At 41.3% G+C, this 26,112-nt stretch overlaps 1 protein-coding gene across 1 annotated transcript in view; it reads left to right on the top strand.

Annotated features, from left to right (window-relative positions):
• The window catches only part of ERC2 (ELKS/RAB6-interacting/CAST family member 2), a 999,532-nt gene that overhangs the window by 778,620 nt on the left and 194,800 nt on the right, over positions 1-26,112 (top strand). The window contains exon 20 of the mRNA XM_043441970.1: positions 24,721-24,855. Coding sequence (XP_043297905.1) covers positions 24,721-24,855 — 135 coding nt within the window. The remainder of the gene's footprint in view (positions 1-24,720; positions 24,856-26,112) is intronic.

Below are 26,112 nucleotides of genomic sequence, written 5' to 3'. Positions count from 1 at the left end.
TGCTGCCACAGAAAGTGTTCAGGAAAGCTGGGTCTAAGGATGAGATTCCAGCCAAAATTGGATCTTGCCACAGGTAGAAGTGTCCTATCAAGAAAAACAAGAAGCACCCGAGTGGAATGGTTCACCAGGCATTTCTTTCTCTCTCTGCTGGGGGCAGCATGTGGTTGTGCTTCCCATTTACACTTCCATTACATGGTATGCAGATGACTTTTAATTACGCTTTATGGTTTGGGAGGTGAGCACAACTGAACAGCAGTGAAGGCACTCCATGCAGTGGGGTTCCCATAGCCTCATGTTGTGGTTGGACAAGTGCCAGAAAGCTTGATGTGATCCCAACATTGTAATGCATCACAGACTTGCCCTAGATCAAATTGCTGAAATGCAAATGCATTGGTTTTTACTGTAGACTCACTTTGGGTTAAGCTGTTCATGTCCCACTGGTAGAATCTAGCCACATCCCTATTTATCGTTGACTTCAGTGCCAAGTGTCTTTACAGTTTGTTCTGGAGAACCCCTTTAAAAAAAAAAAAGAAATACTCATTCTCTCCTCAGCAGGCCAAGGGCAGGGCATTCTCACAGAGGTAAAACTTGAAGTTCTTGGCATTACTGAAAACACCTCACTCTTGGTGGCCCAGTGATTGGTTAGGACACTGGTCTGCTCTCAGCCTGGTGACATGTTTTTCTCTAGGCAGCTGGTGCCTCAACCCCAGTACTCAGGGAATGCATTTGGTTTGCTGGTTGCATCACAAACTAGCACTCAAAGACCATGGAGGCCATACATTTCTCTAATCTTTGCTAGAAATGCACCTTCCAAAACCGTGAGGCTGACTCTGATGGACCACTTTCTCAGTCTCACATTTGAAGGAAGCCATGTTTTAAAAACCATTTTAGTTCTCTTCCCTAAACATTCATGGAGGTACGGTGTGGAGCCCTACTGGGCTTTAGAAGGAGACGTTGATACTGACTTTGTCCTTGAGCCTTGGGTTTTTGTCATCTCTGTCACCTTTAAGGCAGATATTAGCTCATAAAACATGACAGAGCACATTGCTGGTTTTTTGTTTGTTTTTGGTGCAGAAGCATTACCAATGTTTAAAAATCTTTGCTTGCTTGAGGGAGCAGGAAATGACTTCACGCAGAAGTAGGAGTTCCTGTGAATTTTATGATGGCAATTCATAGCCTAGCTTTTGTGACAAATGCCTATCCACCAATGATACTTTATGTTTTCAGGTATCCAAGTATCAAGTATCCAACTATCTAGTCTCAGAAAAGCTTATTCTTTGCTTTTGGAATATACCTTTTAAGTAGAAAAACTTGAACAGACTGACTTTACCCCTTCACTCCCCCACTTTTAGAAATACAGAAAGGGAGAGATGGGTCTGACTTGTAAGTTTTAGAGTGATTTGCCAGCTTTCTTTCAGTAATTTGAAGCACCGCTGTAGTATCTAGCTGTTGGCAGAGTACATCAGAATAACAGGCTTAGCTGAAGGTGACCAAAACAGAGAATAACATACATGCCAAGAAGATCTCTCACGTGCTTTTTCTTTTTTTTTTTATTCAAATTTCACATCTGTGCTCTATTTTTAAACATTTATTCTTTAAGTGATAACGCATGTTTTACCAACCCTCTTATTGGATTAGACATGTTTGAAATCCCCTCAACTTTAACCTGTTCATTACTGCCTTCAAGAACATTCAGATCTCCCACCAAAGCAGAGAGTATATATGGGGAAATTTTCCAAGATGTCAGCCACTGGGGAGCCATTGTGTTTTGGGGAGGGAGGGATCCAGTGGTTGTGCTATATAGATTTGGGGGTGTCTTAGGCTGATGTTGCTTTAAGAGGAATCTAGTGTGGGTGTAATGTGTGCAGCATTTTTCTTCATTGTGATAGTTTTTTGTTGTTGTTCACATTTTAGAGTAGGAGGAGCTAACAGATTTTGAGCTCTTATTGTATACCTGAAACTAGGTTAGGAATTCTAAATATAGTATCTCATTTAATTCTCACAACAACTCTGAAAACCAGGTGTTATAAATTCCATTTTGGAGATAAGGAAACTATGGTCTAGGAACTGGGCAAAGATGCCACAGTTTGTGAGGGGTCTCATTCCAAGGCTTCTGTGGTCTTCCCAGCAGATGTCCCCAACTTGGTGTGATACCTCTTCAGTCATAGCCCCCGTGACCTGGGGCTGAAAAGGAGCATAAAATACAGGCTTTATTCTGTGACCCTGAGCACCACTCCCAGCACCTCCCGCTGCCCCAGCCAGCTCCCGCCTTGACCCTGGGGTCACATGTGCTGGCTGGAGAGAGGGACTTATCTCGTCCTGCATCATCAGGCTTACCCGGTGCTGAGGGAGAGGGGGCTGCAGGCTTGATCAAGTGTGTTGCGTTCTCTGCTTTCCCGCACAAATTGTTGACATTTGCCTCTTGGAGCCTTTGTGTTTCATGCTCAAGATTTCTGCTTGAAAGCCTTTTTCTCCGTTAGTTTTCTGGTTTCTTCTCTATCATTTAACATATAAAATCAGGCTTCTCCTGATCTCTCTTTGTCTCTCCCTTCTTTCCTTCCTCTCATCATATAATTAAAAGTCCTTTCAGGTTGTCTTCACCTTATCATCTCACATGAATTGAAAAAAGATCCGACTTCCTGCCCCTTGTGTCTTCCTGATGCTGAGTTTCAAAATGAAAGAAAAGTCCTTCCCCTGGCCCCCTTTTTGCTTCATACTACCCCTTGAATAACTGTGTTTAAATTAGACTGATTTTGTCATTGATCAGCATTGTTGCATGGACTGAGTTTACCATTTCCTGACTTCAGAATTTTTTTTTTTTGCTTTTTCAAGTAATAATTTAATAGGAAAAGGATTTTCACTTTCCTTTCCCCTGATTACAGAAAGACAGTCATTAAACTCAGCATTTAAAACTTCCAGTAGTTTCTCTTCACTCTTACTTAATTCCGTATTCTTTTGGGGAAATGTCACTTTCTTTTCTTTTATTCTCTGAAACATGCAGAGGTAAAAGTTCCAGAATCCCTCATATTTACTGTGTTTTTTTTTTTTTTAATGTAGCACTATATTATTAATAAGTAATCATAAGGATTTAATTTTGTTACTATCCCTATAATGTAAATGATACTTTTCAAAGTTTAAAACACATAAATAAATGTTTTATTGTAAAGATAATATATGCTCACTGTAGAAACTTAGAAAAATGTAAATAAAAAACTAAGATCACCCATAATCCTGCCACTCAGAAATAACTGTCATTAAGATTTATAGTTTCCTACATTCCATTGTCTACATGCATATTTGAACAAAGACATGACATACTACATAATAGAGGTTTTCTAGCTTTATAAATGTTTAATGTTGTGTGCATTTTCCCATGTCCTTAAAAGCCTTCAAACACATATATCTTGGTTCTATGATTTCCATCATTGCCATAATTAATTTTATCATTCTCCTATTGTTAGGATCTCAATCGTTTCTAGTTTTTCACTATTATAATCACACTTGGTGAATATTTCAATCCATGAATCTTTTTTTTTTTCCATGTTATTTTCCTTAAGATTAATGCCCCAAAGTTGAAATACTGAAGTCATGGGTATTCTAAAGATTTTTAAAAATTAAACAATAGCTCTCATCAGCAAAGTAGTTGACATTTAAAATTTTTTACATGATGTCAACTGTTTAAGTTTATCTCTAACATGCCAGTCATAGATTTGGGAAAGAATATTCTAGTACACTATTCTAATACAAGTGATAGATAAACTTAGAGAACAAGAGACAGAGGAAGACTTTTATGACTTTAGGGGAATAGTTATGAGGAAAAAAAATGGGCAGTTCATTCAACAACTCTTTATTGAGCATCAGCTATGTGCCAGATACTGTTTGGGGCACTGAGGATACCATAGAGAACAGCCCCAAAATCCCTGCCCTGGAGGAAGCTTGTATTCTAGTGGAGGGCACAAATAAGAAACAAAATAAAGACATTGAATCTATAGCATGTTAAATGGCAACAAATGCTATGAAGAAAAATGAAGATGATGTTCTGATGTTTGTTCTGATGTTCTGTGAGGTGTCTGGGGTGCTTTTGAATAGGGCATCCCCAGGATGCCTCCTTGAGAAAGGGCCAGGTGGGCAAAGACTTGCTGGAAGGTGGAGCACTGCTGGGGAGGGAGTGGTCAATGGGGACCAAGTGCAGCCTGGAGAGTTGGAATCTGTTCTTCTCAAGTCAGATCCCAAGTGCAGTTGCTGAGTTGACAAGGTGGGGGAGCCAGAACCCCACAACACCAGTGTTTAGATGAGATTCATTTTTTTAAAATGAGCATACAACAACCACAATCCTAATCCCTTATCTCTACCCTGATGTAGCCATTGGGAAATGCCCATTGGACACAGCCAGCAAATCTTTATTGAGATGATCTTTGCAACAGTTTGACAATGAAATCTTGCAAGGAAGTTACAGTTTCAGGTTGGACAGAGAGGTGATCCATTTCAGAAAACAATGATGATTGACTGGTCAACAGTGATGTCTCAGAAGGTCTCAGTCCAGAGTCATTCTTACGCCCCAGAAATATCTGATTAACTGATCATCTCGAAGCTGGTTTATTTTCTTTCTCTCATTGCCTAGCACTCCTGGAATCATAAACCCAGCTCAGAAGTCACCCAGAAACCCTACTATTATGGGCTGCCTTTGGTGTGCCAAAGCCTCTTTGGCTGCTAGGGTATGAAGCAGGCGTGTGGGTCACAAGGCAGGCAGGCAGAGTTTCTGTTGTCAGTCTTCTTGGGTGTGGGGGCCCAATATTCTCTAAGATGTCTGACTCTAGCAGCTGTCTAGAAAATATGATGTTGATTCTTTAATCTGTAAACAAAATGAGGGAACCCACCTTACCAGGAAAGTCCTGGCAGGTGATAGAAGGTGATCCTTCTGAGAATGGACTTGAGGGTCAGAGTTCCAGCCCTGCTTTGATCCCCAACACACTAAGAAACCTTAGGCAGCTCCTTTTGTTTCTCTCTCACAGGCTCAGCTTCCCCATCTGTGAGGTGAAGGGATGAAACGAACAGACGTCTTAGTTCTTTGCAGTTTTGAAAGTCAGAAACTATTCCAGCGCATTCATACCTAGAATACACTGAGTGCTTGATCTGCACCAGTGACTTGAAGATGCCCAAGCAAGTCACAGTATTTACTTTGATGGAGCCTGCAGCTGAGTAGAGGAGATATATTGTTCAGTAAGATATTGATGCAGCTATTATTTCTTGAAGAAATGATTTTCTAGGCACAGCATTACACTTTTGTTGTTTCATTACAATCCTCACAAAAGCTCAAAGAGGTGGTACCATCATGATCCTTGCTATGCGAATGGGGAAACCACGTCAGAGTTGGTGAGCGAATCTGCCTTTAGGGTAACACTTTGAACCCTTTGTTTTCCACTGTCATGCAGTTGCCATATTTCCCACCAGGGGATGTTTAAGAATTCAAGGTTTCAAGGATGACAGGGAAGAAGGAAGGCTCTGAATTTTGCTCATTTGACTTGTGTGATCCTGAGTCATCTTCATTACTAATTGTATGATGGTGAGGAGGTCAACTTGCTTTCCTGTGAAATGGGTATGTAGTTTGCTATCTAACTCACAGAGAAGCCTTATCACAAAGCATTTTCTCTGGGGTATGGTCTTTAAAAACCTTGAGGGCTGTACAAATGTGCAGGATGTTGATCTCAGTTCTGAGGTGCAAAGACAGGGCTATGTTTTTCTTCCCCACAGGGTAGCACTGTGCTTTGAGGAATGATGGTCTGAAACAGTCTCTGGTGACAATGCATTGACAGAGACCCACTCCGCATGACTTATTCCCTTGACCAAAGAAGAAAGAACTTGAGTGACAATGCTCATAAATAGGCCACTGTCTTTTGCTTTTCTGGGAGCCAGACCATGATTTATCCTTGCAGAAAAATAAATAGTGCAGAAGGTGCAAACATTGCCTTGAAAGAACCCAGTTCAGTGTGGATTCAGACATCTTCCTTCCAGGAAAATGTATCCAGACCTCCCAGCCCTGGTCTTGCTTGTCCAGGCTCCAGGGAGGTCTGCTGGGGCCAGGGTCTTCTGAGGCATCTTGAAATGTGGTCGGGCTTCCAGGGAGAGCCTCTGTATTTCTGAGCTTTCTAGTGATGCAATCCTTGGTGAGGCACAGAAACAAAAAGCTGATATTTTGGACGAGTAAGAGCCATCTCTGGGGGATTATATTTTATGAACCAAAGACAACAGTGTTACTGATTTATCTTAATAGCAGATACTATGAGCAAATGTCCCAGTTGCCTCTTTGTGCTTTTGGCAAGTATGGATGAGAAATGGAATGGAGTAGACCCCAGTCAGAGCTGGCTAGCCCGAAGTGCAGAAGTCTTAATCTTCCTCCCTCCAAATATGTAACTTAGAAATGTTTCCAATGTTTTTCAAGTTGCAGGTGGTCACCCAGCTCTGACAAGAGGCATGGCAGGTTCCATCACCAGGTTTTCTGCTTCCAAAACAATTATCTTGGGCTTGAAGGGAAAAAGATGCCTGAATCTTCCCTGGGTAGTTAGTTCTTTAAGCTCAGTTATCATGTTCTGGTTCTAAACATACTATTTATATGTAAAGAAACCTTCTTTTATCAAGTGACGAACCCTCCTGCTTGTTATAAACATGATTGGGATTCTCGGAGGACACTGCAGGACTAGTCTGCATATCCTCCTCTATCAGGGCTGGAACGAGACCATGCTGAACCCAGCGCCTTAGAAGTTGAAGTATAAATTATGTCAAAGTCATGTTCATTGTTGTAACATTTACTAATCCTTATTAGATATGGATAAATTCTCATGGCTTAATTTGGCATGTTGAGCCAGTTGTTCAGATTGTCTTTGGGGACTGGAAAGGAAATGCACAACTTTAGTGTAATTTTTCTTTTGTTTCTTTAGAATGGGACATAATTTTTTATTGTTAGCTGGTGGAAACTTTGGTGAATTGTGGCCAACTGTGGCTCACCCCCACAGGAAGAAAGCATCAGACTTTAGCTGAGAACATATTCTTTGAAACAAACCAGAATATTTGATTTTTGAAATATCTTCCCACTTTAAAAACATGCTGTCCAACAAATATTAATGTTCTGACCCAGACCTAGAGAACTGAGGAAGTAGAAAGCTACAGTTTCTCTCTGAGGAAAATTTTAGAGTGATGTGTGATGCTTTAGTTTAATAATAACTCCACTGAGCACGGAAATAGTCTATAAGGATGCAGGTACAGCCACAAGAGTTCACAGAGCATCCTTCTCACCCTTGGTTCTTAATTTATCCAGAGCGGAAGGAGCTAGGTGTTGGCTAAATATCAGGCATTTCACATTCCTTCACCAGGTCACCACATATACATGACCGTGGGCTCATTCTGTCACTTTTCTTCCATTTCTGGAATTTGGTCAAAAAATACACTTGATAAAAGTTCTCCCTTTTGACTACCAGTTTCATATTGAAAATCATTGTTGAATATTTTAAATTGCTTACATTGAAATCTACTGTCCTTTTCTTTTTCTTTTTTCTTTAGCATCTTACATAGTTTGGTGGTCAGTCAAGCATGCTCAGTAATCACATTTAGGGGACTCAAATCTTGTCAGTTATGTTTGACCAAGTTTGGGGGTTACTGAATCAGTTGGTGTTATAGCTGCAAGATTATTTAAGTGAGATTCTTATTCTGTTCATAATTACAGGTTTGTTTTAACAGATCTGTTCTGCAAAGTTTTATGAGCAGGAATTTTCTTGGGCAAATCCACCGTGATTCTCAGTGGGGTTAGGGTAGGCAGTTTTTGGCCTCTGGGGTAGTTTTTCAGATGAGTGGTCATTAAAAAGCCCAGTTCTGTCCTCCTAGCAACAACCATTTTTCAGCTTCTGCTGAGAGCAGGGTCCAAAATTACCCTATCTCCTTATGAAATTCTGTTGAAAAACGTTGGTCCCTGTGCACTGTGCTCAAAAGCCAAATTACTTTTGGAATGTTCTGTGGAACTCTGGGAATTCAGATAGGAATCAAGGAAACAGCACAACATCTTTTCTCCTGCTTTGCTTAATCTGTTGATTGATTTGTAGGCAATTATTCTCCTTACCTTGAACCCTCTGAAGTAGTCTTGGGTCTACCTTCTACTGCTTTTTATTCATTCCTTTATTTGTTTGTTTTTATAAGCATTTTGTCTTCTTTCCAAACTCAGAGAATACAAAGAAAAGTTCTGGGAAAGCAGAGGGCTCATTCTCCATTGAAAGCAGTATTCTTCTAATAATTTGCCAGGATGATAAGATGTTTCTCAGATCTTTTACATTGCTGAAATGTAAAATCAAAGAAAGGGTTTCTGAGACAAACCAAACAAAAACCACACACTTATTCAGGGAAATAGTCAGAATATGCTCGTGCTGGTTTTTATACTCAACACTGCCAAGATCTTTACAGCTTGTAAGCTTCCCAACCCTTCACAGAGGCATCCCTGGAGAAGTGAGAAAACTTGGAAAAGAGGAAGAAAGGATTCTTTCCCGATTATTCTTCAGCAGTAGCATACCGAGAACATACAGTGAAAAGTGTATTTTCGAAGTTATTCCCAGCTTGGAACTTCCACAAGTCTTAATGCTGTGTCCTGTAGTCTCATAGATAAGGAAGATCACAAATCAGAGTGGAAAATTAAAGGAATTTCTGGTTCTCTGTAATGTTTCTGGCTGTCTTAGGCTTAATTCTCAAAAGCAATTTATGTGTGTCTTAAAGTTTAAAATAGTTATATTAATTGCAGCAGCAGTTTCTAAACCCAGCTGTCTTTGACATGAACTTTTGAGATTCTTCCTCACCTTCACCAAATACCAACTGGAGGGCCAGCCCAGTGACCTACACATCAGAATCCCAGAGGGGCGACACCAAAAGCTGATGGGATCTAACTGACAGGTTAGCAGTTGGGACACACTGAGCTACTAAAGGAAATCAGCAACCCTCACCCCCTGAAGGTGGGAATCCTTGGGTCACCAAACACTTGCTCTCTGTATATATATAGATAACCTTACAAATTCGGGTACTGTAAGCATTAACTGAATGATAAGGTCTGGGATGGCTTTTGGCTGCAGTTGTGACCAGAGGAGGTGGAACGAGGGGCTGGTGCCGGAGTGAGGGTGGGAGTGGACACAAGCCGTCAGCACAGGGAACACAGTGATAAGCAAGACAGTTGGTCAGCAGGGTTTACTGAGCACAGAGAGAGTCTGAGCCTGGTTCCAGACATTCCAGGGCTGTAAAAAGGAATCAGGAGCCACAGGCTGAACTCAAGCACCTAGAGCACCTTTCTTGATATCCAGCCGCCCAGCCTGATGATGCCATTTGCACAGAATCGGGGAAGTCGAATAACTGCTGGTAGTTGAACAGCGATCAAGTGACTTAAATTTGACCATGTGACCCAAGCCGTCTAACTCCACTTCTAGTTTTCTTTACTCTGCAGGATACTTCCAGTTGTGGGAGCTGTATTAATGGGGTACTTTTGAGCCTGGCTGTGATGGAGGATAGAAGATCTGGTTTTATGGGGAGGAGTTGCTCCTGGCAAGGGAAGCACCAGGGTAGAGATGAATCCATGTGGACATGGGATTAGAGACAGAGCATCCTTGGGGAGAGTTCTCGGTAGGAAGCTGGTCACTTGCTCAGAAGGAAAGGGAGAGGCTGGCCCTGCCCAGCAAGTGAACTGTTTTTATCTGATGCACAGGATGGTAGGGAACTACTGTGTATTCTGCAGGGAGAGTAAAATATGAGAACTGTCAACACGAAGCAAGTTTGAAACCAGTGTTTTTTATTAATGATAAAATGGCTTCTGAGATGAGACTGCTGGGTCACTCTTGCCCATGAGATCTTGCCCTGTTTGTGATGAACCCTGGGCACCTCCCAGGCCATGGTCTTGTTGTCTGCACACTTAAGAGTCATTGGTCAGTAATGATTTGAGTCTTTCATCAATGCGTCCTCACCCTTACCATATTAAGGATAAAATAATAGCGTACTTCAATTATACAGCCTATGAGGCATGGAAATTTGGGTCTTTCCTCTGAAGTATAGATGTCAAATAGTGCCCTGTAAAGTTTCAGGACCTGAGAGAAGATCTTTGGGCTGTTAATCCTAATATTCCAGAACTAAGGACCTTATTTTATTACCAGTTTTCATCTCAAGTTTGTTTCTAAATTATCGTTATGGGGCATGATTCTTTTCATAATTTATTTCCCTAAATAGGAGGGAAAAGAAGAGAGGGAGGGGGATGGATGGAGAGGAGGGAGGAGAGAGAGAGAGAAGCAGCCTACCGTTTGATTTTGCGTGCTGTTTTTTGTTGTTGTTGATTGAGTAGAACCTGGCCTGAAATGTCCTCTGGCACATGCTATTTCTGAGCCGTAATTATGCTTTTTAACCCACTCCTTTATGTCTGGGTCCTTAATATCCAAGCTCCTATATAATTATCAAGTTCAGTGTTTGGGAATGAGACAAATATTTTTTGCGTGACTTTAGCCTATACATTACTGCAGTGCCGTGTTATTACAAGATAGTTCCTAAACTCCGAGCTGAACTATTAATTCTTTCAACTTGAAAAGACACAGCAAAGAGATCCTCCCAGTCTTTGGCCCATGATGTGAAACTCAGATGGACACGGACTTGATCCAGCTGAGGGCCCTAAGGCTCCTGGGGGAGGATTTGAACTTGGCCATAGTGTGTTGGTCCTGAGTCAGAGGGGGACTTGAGAGCCCTTCCTTTTCCATCCAGCTGCATTATGTAGCTGTGGCAGGGACATTCATTGCAATTGTGAAGGACATGCATTCTTAAGTATTTGACAGGGGCCAGGTTTGCTCACTGTCTCTCCAAGTTTGCTGTACTAGTTTGCTAGACTAGTGAGAGATTGGTTAAGAGTGATTGGAATTTTAGAGTATCGGGTTGAACAGAGGGGAGCTGTGGCCAACCGGCAGGGCTGTGTTAACTCCTGGACTGTTTTTTGAAGTTCTCCCAAATAGAAGCCAGCAGGAGTCTTAAGTTCTCCAAGGTCAGTCTCAGGAATTTCTTTGCCTGTACTAAAATTATTTCAGTACCATTCCCCTGTAATCTGAGAAACAACCTATATATCAGCATTTATGTGTGTATATGTAGCATAGAAAGCTTTCTTTTTCTTTTATTTATTATTTCCTGTCATTTATTAAACATTCAAATAATAATAGAAAGAAATAAAGGAGGATGTCACCTACCTGAAATCCAAGCATCTAGCAGTGTTTTGTGCTCATCTTTTTGCACTTTTCTCACAGACGCATGTATGTATGTGTATATCCATATACACGCACACATATATCAGCATGTTTTAGCACCTGCTTCACCATCCATTCAAATATATGTTATGATACTCTTTCCTTCTGATGAATATAAGCATATATGACTCTTGAATTGCTAATAAGTATTCTATTATATGCACAATGAATATTCAGTAATTTGTTGATACACAGGTATTTTGTTAATTGCTCCTGTGATCAACATCCCAGTGAATATCCTTTTACCCTTTCCATTCCTATATTTCTGTCCAACTTTCTTTTCAAAAGATTTTTGGACCCCAGGGTGTACATATTTTGAATTTTAAAACATAATGCCAAGTTGCCCTCAGGAAAGTTTATACCAGTTTACAATCTTTCCAGTAGTGTATGAAAGTATCTAAGGAATATAGAAATTAACTTTCCCTCTTCTTAAGCTTTTCTAAATTTTACCCACCTCTAAAACATTACCGCTAAATGCTGAAGAGAAAAATGTGTTTATGAACTACTGTAAGTTTGACATTGATCCACACCCAGATTCCAGAACAAATTATGCAGTCAGTAGTTTATGCAACTTGGAATAAAGTCGACAATCTCTAATTTTTATTTGTTCACTAAGATTAGGTATTGCTATACTCACATTATTTTTTTGGAAAGTTACTATAAAGGCAGGACTTTAGCTGATCATTCAGCATGACAAACTCAAGCATGTGTGTGAGTGTGTGTATTTTATTTACACATATATGTATGTATGTATGTGTATGTATATATGTGTGTGTGTATACATATATATTAGCTTCTGAAGTGGCTCAGTGATTAAAAAAACCTGCCTGCCAATGCAGGAGACACAGGAGCCATAGGTTCAATCCCTGGGTTGGGAAAATCTGAAGGAAGAAATGGCAACCTATTCCACTATTCTTTCCTGGAAAATCCTATGGACAGAGGAGTCTGGTGGGTTATAGTCCATGGGGTCGCAGAGTCAGACACATGATTGAGCAGCTGAGCGCACACACACACACACACACGTGCAAGGACACATGTGATGCCTTGGATTCAGACTCTGTTCAGGGCACTATTGTCTTAGAGGAGCTTCGGGTGTGTGTGAGTGTGTGTGTGCTCAGTCGCTCAGTTGCTTCTGACTCTTTGCAACCCCATAGACCATAGCTTGCCAGACTCCTCTGTCCTTGGAATTTTCCAGGCAAAATTACTAGACATGGTTTGCCATTTCCTCCTCCAGGGGCTCTTCCCAGCCCACAGATGGGACCCACATCTCTTGCATCTCCTGCATTGGCAGGGCAGATTCTTGTACCAGTGTGCCACTTGGGAAGCCCTCAATGAAAAGATGCTCAGCCTCAAATTATAATTAGGGAAATATGAAGGAGATAACAGTTTTTCATGTGTTAGATTTTTGAAGATTAAAGAGTTTGATGAGATTTCATGTTGGCACAATATAGGCAAAGAGGTACAGACTGGAAGTTGACCAAAATTTTTGAAGGGAAATTTGGTAATATCTTTCAAAGTTTAAAATATGTATACTACTTTATTCTAGGGATCTCTACTGAATCTCTCTTTTCTTTGTACATTATAAAAACATCTATTACATGTTTCAGCATCCATCCTTGTTGAGAACAAGCACATGAGGACAGGCAAAGGTGTTCCTTTGGAAAAAATATTCTTTGAAGCATTGTTGGAATAATGAAAAGCCAGAAATGACCCAAATGTTAACCACTCATTCAACAGTTATTTGCTGGTGCTCACTATGCGCCCAGCAATGCTTTAAGTGCTTGGGATAAAGCTTTGAACAAAATAAACAGAGATTTCTGCCCTCTGTTTTAGCACATCAGTAGAGGACTAGTAAAGAGAAGTACATGCATAGAATGGAATATGTAACCATTAAAAATGAGGTATTTCTACATGATCTTGACATGAAAAGATGGCCAAGACGTCTTGGGCATTTCATTTTTAAAGGGAGTGTACGTGTTTCCTTTCTTACATTATGCATAAAAGTTTCTTGAAAGACTGGCAAAAATCCTTAATAGTAGGGGTAGATATTAGGATAGGGGAAGGGAGAATTTTTTAAATAAACTCTTTTACACTATTTAATTTTTCATATCTAGATGTTTGATTCCTATAATAGAAAATTTATAGATGTTATAAAAAATAAATTAGAAAGCTAAAATAGTGGTTCTTCTAGAAAGTAGTTGTACTCTCAAAGAAGATGGAAAATTCCTTAACCTATCTGTAGGCACTGAGACCAAAATGATTAGGTGTTTGATGCTGTTCAGACTGCAAGATGGAAATTAATACCATAGTACTTTGGAATGCAAAACGAAAGACATGAGATGGGCCTGTGGTATTACTGGTCATGGACATGGTGGACTTGTCTACACATGCAAATCAAATGGGAAGGCAGCCAGGGGCAGGAAAAGGGCCTTGGCCCAGCAGTCAAGAATTCTGGGGCTTTCTCTGGGTTTGTGATTGACTAATGTTCAACCTCCTGGAGCCTCATTCTCCTCTTCTGTAAAACAGTGAACTTGGAGTCACTGATTTAAGGTATGGCCTAGCACTAACATTACATGAATCAGGATTATTCTGGCAAGTGCTCATTCATCGGAAAGAGATGCAAGATAGCTGCTGGAATCGCAACTTTCCGGTTACAGACATCCACTCAGTGCTTTGAAGAAACATTAGTTATGTAATTTAATATCTGCTTTCGTTTAGATTCAAGCTGAAATGCTTTTGGATATTTTGTACTTAGGCTATTTCAACTCCAGGGTCATAGAAGATCAGGTTTTTTGGAGTCTACGTTAAACAGATGACTAAGAGAAATTGGTTTTCAAAATATATTCTTCGGATGAATTTAATTTGATGTGATGGAGAAAACAAACAAACACAACAAAAAACAACATGAGTCAACACCTTGGGCATTTCCAGATGAAACTGGAGTGCAATTTCATCCTTTCTTGAAACTGGCTTTCTTTAGATCCCCAAGCCCAAAAGCTGTATTTTGCCTCTCCTTTGGGGATAAAGTTTCACAGAAGAGGTGGTGGTTGTAGTTTAGTTTTCATTCTTGTATGCTGGGGGAATATCAGCCTGGAGCAGAGTGTGAGGGGACCTGTCAACGACATGCCTGTTATTCATGTGTCTCTGGGAGGCTCCATGGAGACCTTGTATCCAGAGAGGAAGATGCAACTCAGACTCTCCTTCTCTGTGGAACTAAATTGGTCCTAGTTAGGGTCAGTTCAGAGTACCCCATATAAAGCTAGTAAGCATACTGAAATCCAAACGCAAGGGAGACTGCACAGCAAGCAAGGCAAATGAGAAGATAAACTCCGGAGGGAATGTTTCATAGATTTGGTATTTGGGACACCATTGCCATTTCTGCCTTCCCATTTGTTTTTCAACTGATTGAAAAACTACTAATGAGCGTGTTTACATTTTCCCCAGTTGTCTTACCCAAGTGTGAGACCAGCTGGGGAGAGGGGTTTGTTCTCTGTCCAAAGCCCTAGCTGTCTCTCCCTCCGTCTTCTTCTCACTCTCCGGCTGCCAGACCCCCTCCGCCCTGCCAAACCTCTCCTCGCCTGCTCACCACCCCTCTCCCTGGGGTTCTCTCTGTGTTCAGCACCGGCCAGCAGCCCCACCACATGTTTTGCATTGCTCACACCCTCCCTTCTCTCCCTGCTTTGTTGTCATTTGTTTTGTTTTGAAAGGGGTGAGGTGCAGAGGAGGTCTTGGGTTTGTGCCCTTCCACTCAGCCTCAGCACTGAGATTCGGCCCAGATTGCATTTGCCCCCATTTCTGCAGTGAGCTCAAAAGACCCTGTAGGAGAAATGTCCTTCTGTCCTCTCACAGTTCTTCTGGATGCATTTTCTCTGTCTGGTCTGCTCCAAATTTCTAGTCTCTGACCTCTAAAACCCAACTCATTCTCAGTTGCTTTGCTCTTTCCTTCTGGTGAGGGTGTCTCAAGCTTCTCTCATTTTGAAAACCACCTTCATAAGGTTTTCCATGTTCTCTGACATAATTTCTGTGAATTCCCTGTTGGATAAGATTGCTACCACGCATGCGTGCTCAGTCACTTCAGTTGTGTCCGACTCTGCATGACCCTATGGACTGTAGCCCGCCAGGCTCCTCTGTCCATGGGATTCTCCAGGCAAGAATACTGGAGTGGATTGCCATGCCCTCCTTCAGGGGATCTTCCCGACTCAGGGATCAAATCTGCATCTATTATATCTCCTACATTGGTGGGCAGGTTCTTTACCACTAGCACCACCTAATTTATTCAAACACATTTTATAGCAAACCCTTAACTATGAAAAAGGCTTCCCTGGTAGCTCAGCTGGTGTTGAATCTGCCTGCAATACCAGAGTGAAAGTGAAAGTGAAAATCACTTAGTGGTGTCCGACTCTTTGTGACCCCATGGACTATACAGTTCATAGAATTCTCCAGGGTCTCCTGCATTGCAGGTGGATTTTTTACCAACTGACCTATCAGGGAAACCCTCGTTCAATTCCTGAGTCAGGAAGATAACCTAGAAAAGGGATAATAGGCTACCCACTTCAGTATTCTTGGACTTCCCTAGTGGCTCAGTCAGTAAAGAATCCACCTGCAACGTGGGAGACCGAGGTTCAATCCCTGGGTTGGGAAGATCCCCTGGAGGAAGGCTTGGCAACCCATTCCAGTATTCTTGCCTGGAGAATCCCCAGGGACCCAGGAGCCTGGAGGGCTGTGGTCCATGGGGTCACAAAGAGTTGGACACGACAGAGTGACTAAGCACACATAACTATGAAGAACCCCACATACTCCCTGTGGTTCATCTTGCATATCTCCAGGTTTGTGGGGGCACGTCTCCTCTCAGCCCTTTGTGTGGAAGGCTCTCCGTCCTCTCCTGAGGTGCTGCGGGGTTACTCAACCTTCACATTTTTCTCAGCGTGGTCGTTGAACTGTCAGTTTACAGTCTGTTGACTAGTTCTGTTTGGCCATACCGCAAGTTAGTTTCCAAAGTTCTTTACTTGAAGAGACGATTCTACCCAGGCCAGTGATAATGAATCTTTATTGGATGTATGAACTGAATGAAGACCTTGACCTCCCTTGTCAGCACAATTTTAGAGTCTGAGTTCTAATGCCTACAAACAGCTTTCTCGTTTTCTTTTTCCTCTTTTCTTTTTTTTTCCTTCCTTCTTTCCTCCCTTTCACCCTTCCTTGCTTTCTTCCCAGCCTCTCTTCTTTTTAGTTAAAAAATTGAAATTTGATTTTCAAGCTTACTTTCTAAAGAAACTCTAATAGGCCATACACAGAATATGTCATTAGTAGAAGTCTGGGTTTTTTTTTTTTTTTCCAGAGACTATTGACTCTCTGAGTTGAAACAGTTTAGACTCCACATAAAATATGCATTGTTTACCCAGGCTCTTCATGCTCTGCATACTGTTACAGTCCTTGAAGAGCTTGTCAGTGACAAGTAAGATAAATGAGTGAAGAGGACTTTACAAGTGTTTAAAAGCTAAGTATAGCATGTGCTGTCCACTACTTAATTAAACAGACCTGAGCTTAACTAAGTAACTTCGTGGTGGAAACTTCTAGGGCCTTCCCCTTTTCCCAGACCCCTACCATTTCCAGCAGTGCTCAGAATGTTAGAAATTTCTTGGTTGTCTTCAGTGGCTGACTTTTAGCCTAGGTTTGAAACCATCCTGTTGGTTAAAGCGTTAAAAATTAGTGCAGCCTGTGGATAATGATTTTTTAATTTCTGTTAGGACTTGGTCAGCAACATGGGGCTCGATCAAGATTTTTATAATGTGTCTGAGTTTCATCCTTTTCACAGAGAGCTTTAAAATAAAAAGTGAGCTCCTTCTCTCATCAGCTCTAATTGGGGTCACTGTCCAGAGAGTCAAGAGCCCATTTCCAGCTCAGTCTACTGAAGGGATCAGTCTCTCTGAATCTGAGCAGGATGGTAGAGTGGGTACTTAGGAAGCTGTGGAATCATACACCCAAATCTATCAGTTGTATGATCTTGGGTAAGTTTCTCTATCTTTCTCATAAACACTACCAGTGCCATTATGTATTTTACTTTCCTTCTTTACCCATACATTCCAAAGGTATTTTTCGCAAACTTATCCCACAATCTCAACTCACAATATTGTTGCAAAGAAGGCAAACAGAGCTATCATACTGAAAAGCCTCAGTTTCTTTATCTGTAAAGTGGGGATAATCACTGCCTCTATCAGGGATGATAATGAGGATTCCCTCTTGGTTTTTAGGGGCTTCATCCCCTGTGCTCGCCACCATTAAAGATTTTGAATATGCCTTTCTCCACCCCCAGCCTACATGAGAGAGCTTTGCTGGGACTGATGAGAAGAGATGGCAACAGCAAAGTGCTGTGGTTGGCATACAGGAAGAGCTAGGAAAGCCTGTTATTATTCTTGGTATTCACAGGAGGCTCTGTCTCGCAGTGCCAGTCTTCTTTCTGCTACTATTAAGGATCTTTATATCATTAGCAAAGTACATAGAACTTTGTCTCTGGCCCCATGGTCTGCATTGGCTGGTAGCAGAACAGAGGTGATAATGGTCTCAGCTATACTCTCTGTTCAGAACCCTTTTGGGAATTCAGGTTTATGCCATTTAGGAATTCAGGTTCCTAAAGTGGCAGCAGGATGCAGTTGATTAGAATAATCTCCCTCCCTTGCTTTTAGAAGACAAAAAGAAAAGAAAAACTACCCAAAAAAGTACAATAAGAAATAAGAAGAGTAGACTAGCATCTGTTCATGTGGCGTTTCATTCATGCGAAAGGCGTTCTTTCCTCTCTTGCCTCCACTAAGGGACTAGAACGCTGGTTATCAGTCACCTCACTCCCTCATAGACTGGGTTTTTTTTTCTAAGGGCATGAACTTTTGTCTGCCCTGTTCCCTGGCCAGACCTGCACGGGTGACCAGGGGAAGACCTCAGGCAAGGAGAAGTGCAGGGGCTTGAGGTGGGATGACAGCAGCACATCCAGGACTGACCATTCCGTCTGCACGTGACCTCCGGGGCGGGACGAGAGGATATGGGAGGGGCACTGACTTCCCTATAACAATTAAAAATAAAATAAAATAAGGGCACTCAATGACTAGGTACAAAAATAGCAGCCAAACTGTCCATGGTGACTACTAATTTTCTGTCTATAAATAAGAGCTGAGGGAAGCAGCTTCAGCAAGGCCGGGAGGAAGAGTCTCATGTGTCCTGTTTGGCTATGGATGGATGGCAGGACTGATGAGCTAAACAAGCAGGAGGAGATCAGACCAGTTTTCAAGGCAGGACTGATGCTGCAGCAGTAGTTTGTGTAGATATTTATAAATACGTAGATGTCCAGAGCCTAGCCCAGTTTCCCAAAGATGGCATGATTTGATGTGTGTGAGCATATGGCTATGACTCTTCTAAAATTCCTTCCAAAACCCCAAGTTGATAAGTTCTTCTGAGAAGTAAGATAGCGATTACCATCTCAAATATTTTTCCTACTCTCCTCACATCCAATAAAGGAAAGAAAAAAACAACACATGCACAGACGTCATGGTTTTTTAAAAATTTATTTTTAGTGTGTTTATTATTTAATTTTATTTCTTAATTTATTTTTTAATTGGTCATGTTGATGTACATACCATGTTTTGAGTTCCAGTTCCCCTCATTGGCCTGTTTTTCCTCTCATGATGATTAGAGGGTGAGTTTATCATTCTGGGTGAGAATCTCCCCAGTTCACTCTTCCTTGTAGCTGTGTCCACACCAACTCTCACATCTTAGCTCACAGGTCATCTGACCCATGGAGCCTTATCTGATATCTAGCCCTTAGCTAGAATGGATTTCTCCTGCCTCCAGATACTCAAGTAAACCAAGCCTTTCTCCTTGTTTTTCTTCTTATACTGTGTTACAGTCCATCCTGTAATTCCTCATATATTTATCTTTGCTTTGTTGCATGCATCTGGCCTGGGACCTTACCATTCATAAACAACTATAGGACTCTGGAGTCAGAAACCTGGTTTAAAGTCCTGCTTCTGTACTCACTAGCTAAGCAATCATGGGCTTGGTTTCCTTGTCTGTAAAAGATGGCTCATAAGAATAGCTATCTCAGAGGATGCAGTGAATGTGTTCTACCCAGACACTTAGCCTGACATGTAATTGTTCTAGTCTTGTGGTTGCAGGAGTTTGATGAGTGTTGAATGAATTTCTGTGCAGTGTCCACAGTAGAAGGCATTCCATCAGTGATTCTCACTTACTCCCATAAGGTTCCCTAATGCTAAATACTCCCCAGTAGCTTCTTCATCCCCCTCCTTCCTTCTGTCCTGCAAGAGTGACCCAAGCATTGGAACCCAGCCCCCACTCACTCACGATTCACTGCTCTGTGGGCCTGTGGATGTTCTGGAAATCCCGTCCCTTCTCACTGCTCAGTTGTTGTCTAGTTTCTTCATCTTTAACTCAGAGACAGGAACTATTGACCTTGTTCTGATTTCACAGAAAGAAGGCCTATTGAAGAGTTCTGGGCTATTTCGGATTTCCCTGGCAGGAAAGAGGCAGAAAAGAAAACCTGAGAGGAGAGAGTATAATTGCTAGTATGGTATTATCTCCAAATCCCATAGCAACAAATTTGTTATATATTTTTTTCTTATTTAAACCATATTCATGAAGGTTTTATTGTTAAGTTGATCCAGATGACTGATCAAAGCATAGTTTGTTATTGCCACCTTGCTAAAATATTTTTAAAGGCAGTTTTAATATTACACTTTTATAGCTACATATTGCTATTAAGCTATTGAGTCTATTACTAGTCAATCAAGGATTTTCATTTTGTTTCAAGAGCTCCTTGGATAAACTCTTCAGAAATGTCAAGAGTGGTGGGGTCTATGGCACCTTTTCACAGATGGTGTTCATCAAGGACTTTAGTTAATAGATACAGTTCCAGTTTTCCATGGTTGACTTTTGGTGCTAATGAAAGTATTCTAAAGATTCCTGCTCTTCCAAAGGCTAGAATATAGTAAGGAAATTAACCTCATGACACCCCCACTCTTTTTATTCTTAATGATGTAACTACCCAAAGACATGAAGTATTTCAGTAGGTCCATTTTATTCAAGAACAAAATATTTCTCAAACAAGAACAACTTGAGTTTTGTAACAGTTCCAGAACTATACGTTTATCCTGCTCTCTCACGTCCAAGAATAATAACAACCGAAAACAAAGGCATGATGGGGAAGGTTAAACTATCACATGAGAGTTACATATTCAACTGATTCATCATAGATGCTAATTCTGTATTTTTTCTTTTTATCTTTTCCAAATAGCCAGTATCCTTTCCGTTCATTCCTTCATACGCTTATCACATTTATTCAACATACTTTTACTTTTTATATATCAGACTGTGCTAGGTGATGAATCCAAGGGTAATTCGCACCTAGCACTTTCCCTCAAGAGAATTTCAACCTAGTGGCAGAGAAAGCCAAGAAAGAATGCAGTTATTTACCATTCATAGAGATAAGTGCTGTGATGGAAGTAGTAGAATTCTGGGGAAGGCAGTAGAAGGGCACTTAATCCCTTCCGAGGTGGACTTAAGGAAGGTGGTTCTGGAGGTGATGATGTCAAAGCTAAGACTAGAAGAACTAATGGGTATAACCGAGGTAGAAGAAGAGAATAAAAGGCATGACGGGGCAGAGGACAGCATGTCGCAGGGCCGGGGAGGGAAAGGTGGGATTCTGGGAGGTGAACAGCAGTTACCTCACAAGAGTTTCATAAGCTGGGCAGGAGATGGGGCTCTTTCCTGGGGACAGTGTGGAGTCTCTGGGAATCTGAAGCCAGACAGTAACAGAGGTCTGATGTCACTCTGACTACAGATCGTGTTCGACCGGAGGCAAGAGTGCAGCAGGAAAGCTGTTAGGAACCTATTGCCCCAGAGAAATAAGGTGGCGTCTGGAAGAGAGAGGAAGTAGAAAATGAAATCTGATTAGATTTGTCTCAGCAGTCATGACATAATATAATAAAACGAATATAACACAGCCAAAGGTGAACATGTCAGGTCAGCAGTTTGGTAAACTCTGAAAAGGAAATAAAAACGGGCTTTCGTGAATTACTAAATGAGGCCATAAGTTCCCAAGAGCAGTGCTGTGGAAAGCTGTCTCTCTCCAACTCTGTATTAGCTTTCCTGGGATTTCACTTTTGATTGTCCAGAAGATGTGCTGTCTAAGGCTTTGTGGTGGGCACCTTGTATATCTGATGGCTACAGAGATATGAACCATTACACATGGAGTCACCTAATGAACATGTTTGAAATTATTTAAGCAAGTATTATCCTTGTTCCAATCCTTAAAATTTTTCTGCAATTTTTCTTCCATCCACTTTAGGGAGTGTTATTCATAGCTTCCTATCCTTATAGACCATTCTTGGCATGTTAGGAAACCAATATAATTGAGTGGAGATAAGGATAGGTAGTGTAGATTGAAAAAAAAATTAAGAGCTCCATTTCTAATTTGATAATTAAGTGAGCAGAATCAGTCAAACATTTTTACGGAAGGGAAAACTAGAAGCCAGCCTGTAAGCAATCGGTCACAGTTTAGGGGATATGCTACAAGCTAGATAAATAAAAATGGTCTAAAGTATCAGGCTAAACTCTCATTTTTCATCTCCATTTCACACTCTTCTCTTGCAGCCCAGACTAATCAAAAGAAGCCTCTTCCGCTCGCAATTGCTGTGTGTACATTTCCCCCAGATCTGGTATTCACATGAACAACGTGGTTTATTTATATTTCAGCACCAAATTGGAAAGATGACATCATTCATTTACAGTCTTTATCCCATGACATGCCTATTCTCCAACACCTCATTTCAGCAGACACATTTAGGACCGCGTATAGCATCTTGTTTAGCTTGTACATTCTTTTATGGGATACAGTTCAAAGGTAGGGAACTTTAAGCTTGTCACTGGTAAGAAAATAATCTCATAAAATCACAGGAGCTTCCCCAAAGGATAAGGACATTATGATGTTTACAATAGCAAGGTTATTATTTGTTCATTTAGGCTTCATCACTCATTCTTGTGTGAGTCCCTTTCTTCTTGACCATAGCAGATCTTACAACTCCCTTCAGACTTTCAGAATTCTTTTAGAAGAAACAATTCCAGATTTATTAGATCGTGAGTTCAAAACTGCGGGCTCCTGACGATACTGGAATTTTAGGTGTGAACACGGCATTTCACAATCTCATGCACGAGTACAGGCCGGTAGGGGAATCTCAGCATTTGGTCGGCAACAGCTCTACTGAGCTGCTCTTTCTCACAACATATAACGTGTCCGTTGGGTCTTCTGACACTTTAAGTGGACACGTGAAGGCTGGAAATGCTATCAGCTGCCAGAGGTTGCCTGGGATTTTTTTTTTTTAGGTGGCTCTTTCCCTCTATTTTTATTGTCTTTATCCATATACGTGCTTTTTTTTTTTTTTTAAATGTCCACTCTGGGGCCTTTCAAATATTGTACACATTTTAAAAACTGGAGTGGGTAAGTCATGAGACATCCTCTGTCCTGCAGAATTGGAATGTGAAGTCATTTCACATTTATGAGAAAGCTATTTCTACCTATTCAGCTGTTTGCCTTTTTTTGCTAGCAACATGACAAAGAGAAAGGCCTCAAGGTTGAGAATTGGAAGGTCCAGAATATCTCCATTTTCTATGTCAAGATAGAGACTGAAAATCTATGCCTTGATTTTCCAGCTATAAATGAGGATAGTAATAATTCCCCCCAGGAAAGTTTTGAGGATAAATTAGATCATACATGAAGAACACTACAAGAATAGACTGCTAGGTTTAGAATTGTTATCCGAGTATTGTTTATGTTACATACTAAAATTCCAACTGTCTGGATGCTCTGCCAGACTCTGACTTTCAGCTCTCTTAAAGTGTTGTTGGCTCATTGTCATGAGCCACCAGTGGGGTTGTTATTGGCAACTCATGAGGTGTCCTCAATTCTTAGTGACCTTCCCTGGCTGAAGACAATTGGGTTGCTCACCTCTAGAATGACAGTGGCCCTCAAAATTATGGCCTCTTCTTTCTTTGAGTCAGTTGTTACAGCAACATGTATAATGTTATCTGTATCTACTTGGCCCTGTGTTAGATGCTGGAGAGAGATTGATGAAAGAAGCAGCCTCAAGTTTACTGACAAATGGACGGATGAATCTGTGGTTAGAGAAGTGTGGTAAGCAGGAGGTACATGTCACCTCGTCTCAAGGGTGGGGTCAGGAAAAGGCTGTGCATTAGCCTGACACAGAAACTAGAGGCAGGGAAAGGTGGCTGGGGCAGCTGTCACAGACAGAGGAAACAACATGTATTCAGAAGGAGAAGTGTCTTCCAGTAAACAATGACAGTAGTAATAGTAGCATGACTTTTATTTCAAGCCCATTATGTACCAGATCCTGGACTGACTTGAAATCTACTCTCTTCACAATACTTTTTCCTCACAACAACCCCAGGGGAGGGGTTCTATTACTCCCATTTGAAAGTTGAGGAAATTGGGGCATAGAAATAGTTAACTCTCAAAAGACCATGTAGCCAGTGAAGAGGTGGTTGAACCCAGATGGCCTCATCTCCAAGCCCACACTTGGAGTCTCTGCATTCCCCGGCTTTCTGAGCTGGATATTTTTATCTGCCTTTCTCTACGGACTTCAGGCAGTTTTGTGGATTCTGTGACTCTTGTTAGCTCAATTGATCATTGGTCTCTTTCTTGCCCTGCATAATAAAACCATATAGTTCTGTAGCCCTTGGAGTTTAACTCTGACACTTAGTTGCCTCGTGTGACAAACATAGCAAGGAGTAAAATTAGAGTGGTTAACTCTTCTCCATCAGCTTTGCTTTCTTTGCATTCATTTCCCTAAAGAACGGTATTCGTTAAAATGTCCACAGAGAGCCATTGCCCTAGAAGTCATCCTAGCGACAACCCAGCCCCATCAGTGTTTTTGCGGTTGGCAGCCTTTTAGTGGGTTTCTCTGCCTTGTCTTGCAGGACGACTGTTGTCTGTAGTTCTCTCCATCCAGGTCTTTCCCATCTTTTCATCCAGGGCTTCCTTCTCTTGCATGCTCTAGAGCGTAGGATGTGATGGTTGGCAGTAAGCTTACCATGAATCTGTGTGATCGCTTGATAACACAAAGCACTTTAGAATGTGTCCATTTATTGCCTTTTAAATCACGTGGGGGAAGTACGCTTATGTCTATGAATGCCTATCTGACAACATAGTGGATTCAGTGATGTGACAGAACCTCTGTCACCAAAGCAAATGGAATGGTGCATTCTTCGTTAGGTTTCCACTGAACTAAAAGTGAAAATCTCTGTCCCTAAAAGAAGGATGATGGGAGCCCTGCAGGTGTTGTGCTGATGCCCTGACCTCCTCTGGCCGGCCTTCTCGCCCCTGACGGAACCTCCCCTGGTTTGTCCCGTGCAGACCCAGAACAGGATGAAGCTGATGGCGGACAGCTATGAGGAGGACCACCACCACTTCCACCACCACCACCACCACCACCACCACCGCTCTCCCGGGAGGTCGCAGCACTCCAATCACAGGCCCTCTCCTGACCAGGTCAGTTTCACTGCTGCTTACCTCTAAGACCCCTTTTACCCTTTGGATATTTTAAGATAAAATAAATAACCCTCAAGAAATAATAAACAGCATAAAGTGATATGTTCTTTGAACTGAAACTAATAGCTTTGGTATTTATTTCCATCACTCAAGGAATCTAAATGTTTTCCTTTCTCCTTCCTCTTTAAGGTTTTGTCTGTTCTTGTTTATGTTATGCATTTTCTTTCCTCCTCTGCTTTCTTTTTCATAGATATGTAGTCTATTGCTGGCACAGTATCTAATGGTGGGTTACTTTGGAATGTTGTTTTCAGAGTTTTTAGGGAAAGCACTTTGTTTCCATGAGCTTGGCAATCAGAGAAGCTGTGAGTTTGCTGAGCACTGTCCTAGAAAATCCCTTAGTGATGCAAATTAAAAGGTGGGGTAAAACTACATGAAGAGATCAGTTTTGCTTGCATTTTAGCCAGTGAAGTCAAGGAGTCTGGTTTATTTGATTTGGACTCTATTTTCTCGCTTACCTAAGTAAAGAAGTGAAGAGATGGATTGACAAAAACACAGTTCTCCTGCAGTTTTCAGTGATACTCACCTTCACTCACCAAATGCAAAAACTGTTTACATGTTTATCATTAAAATTCTTGAAGGTAAATTTTATGGAAATTATGAAATTAAATGCAAATTAGCAGGATATCATAGTCAATATTAATAGTGTTTCCTCTTTTATCATACTGTGACCTTTTTAAAAAGTTGAGTAACTTATACAGTAAATTTCTAAGAGAGGTGGTTATAGATAATGGAATGAAATCATCTGAATGCCTTTGTTATATATTTCTAAATAGTGAGGCGTGAGATTATTTGAATTACCTGTGTGAGGAGGGGTTTCACTATTTATTAGAGGAAGGGGTGCTTATTGAACTCCTAAAATTTTTTCAGATAACGCTGCTTCCTTTTTACCTCATGTTGCTAGCATCCCGTAGGAGAAGTTGATTCCAAGTCTCCAAGAATTTTACTAGTAAGTGGTACAATTCCAGAGGGTGCTATTTATATAGTTCACAAGATAAGACATACCCGCTGGAGCTGTGTAGTAAGGTAGCTCCAATCAGAGCGATCCTCACCCCCAACTTGGCCCTGCCCTTGTCCTGGGAAACATTTGCCCTCAGAGACCTCAACCCTAGAAAGGGTGTTCACACAGGACATCTTAGTTTGTGAAGCTAAGTGCAGAAACGCACCGGTTTATGTCATTAACTCTCAAAAAGGGTTCTC

This window comes from Cervus canadensis, chromosome 22 (genome assembly GCF_019320065.1).
Source record: "Cervus canadensis isolate Bull #8, Minnesota chromosome 22, ASM1932006v1, whole genome shotgun sequence".
In the NCBI taxonomy this organism is placed as follows: domain Eukaryota; kingdom Metazoa; phylum Chordata; class Mammalia; order Artiodactyla; family Cervidae; genus Cervus; species Cervus canadensis.
This window is presented reverse-complemented; position numbering and strand designations above follow the sequence as displayed.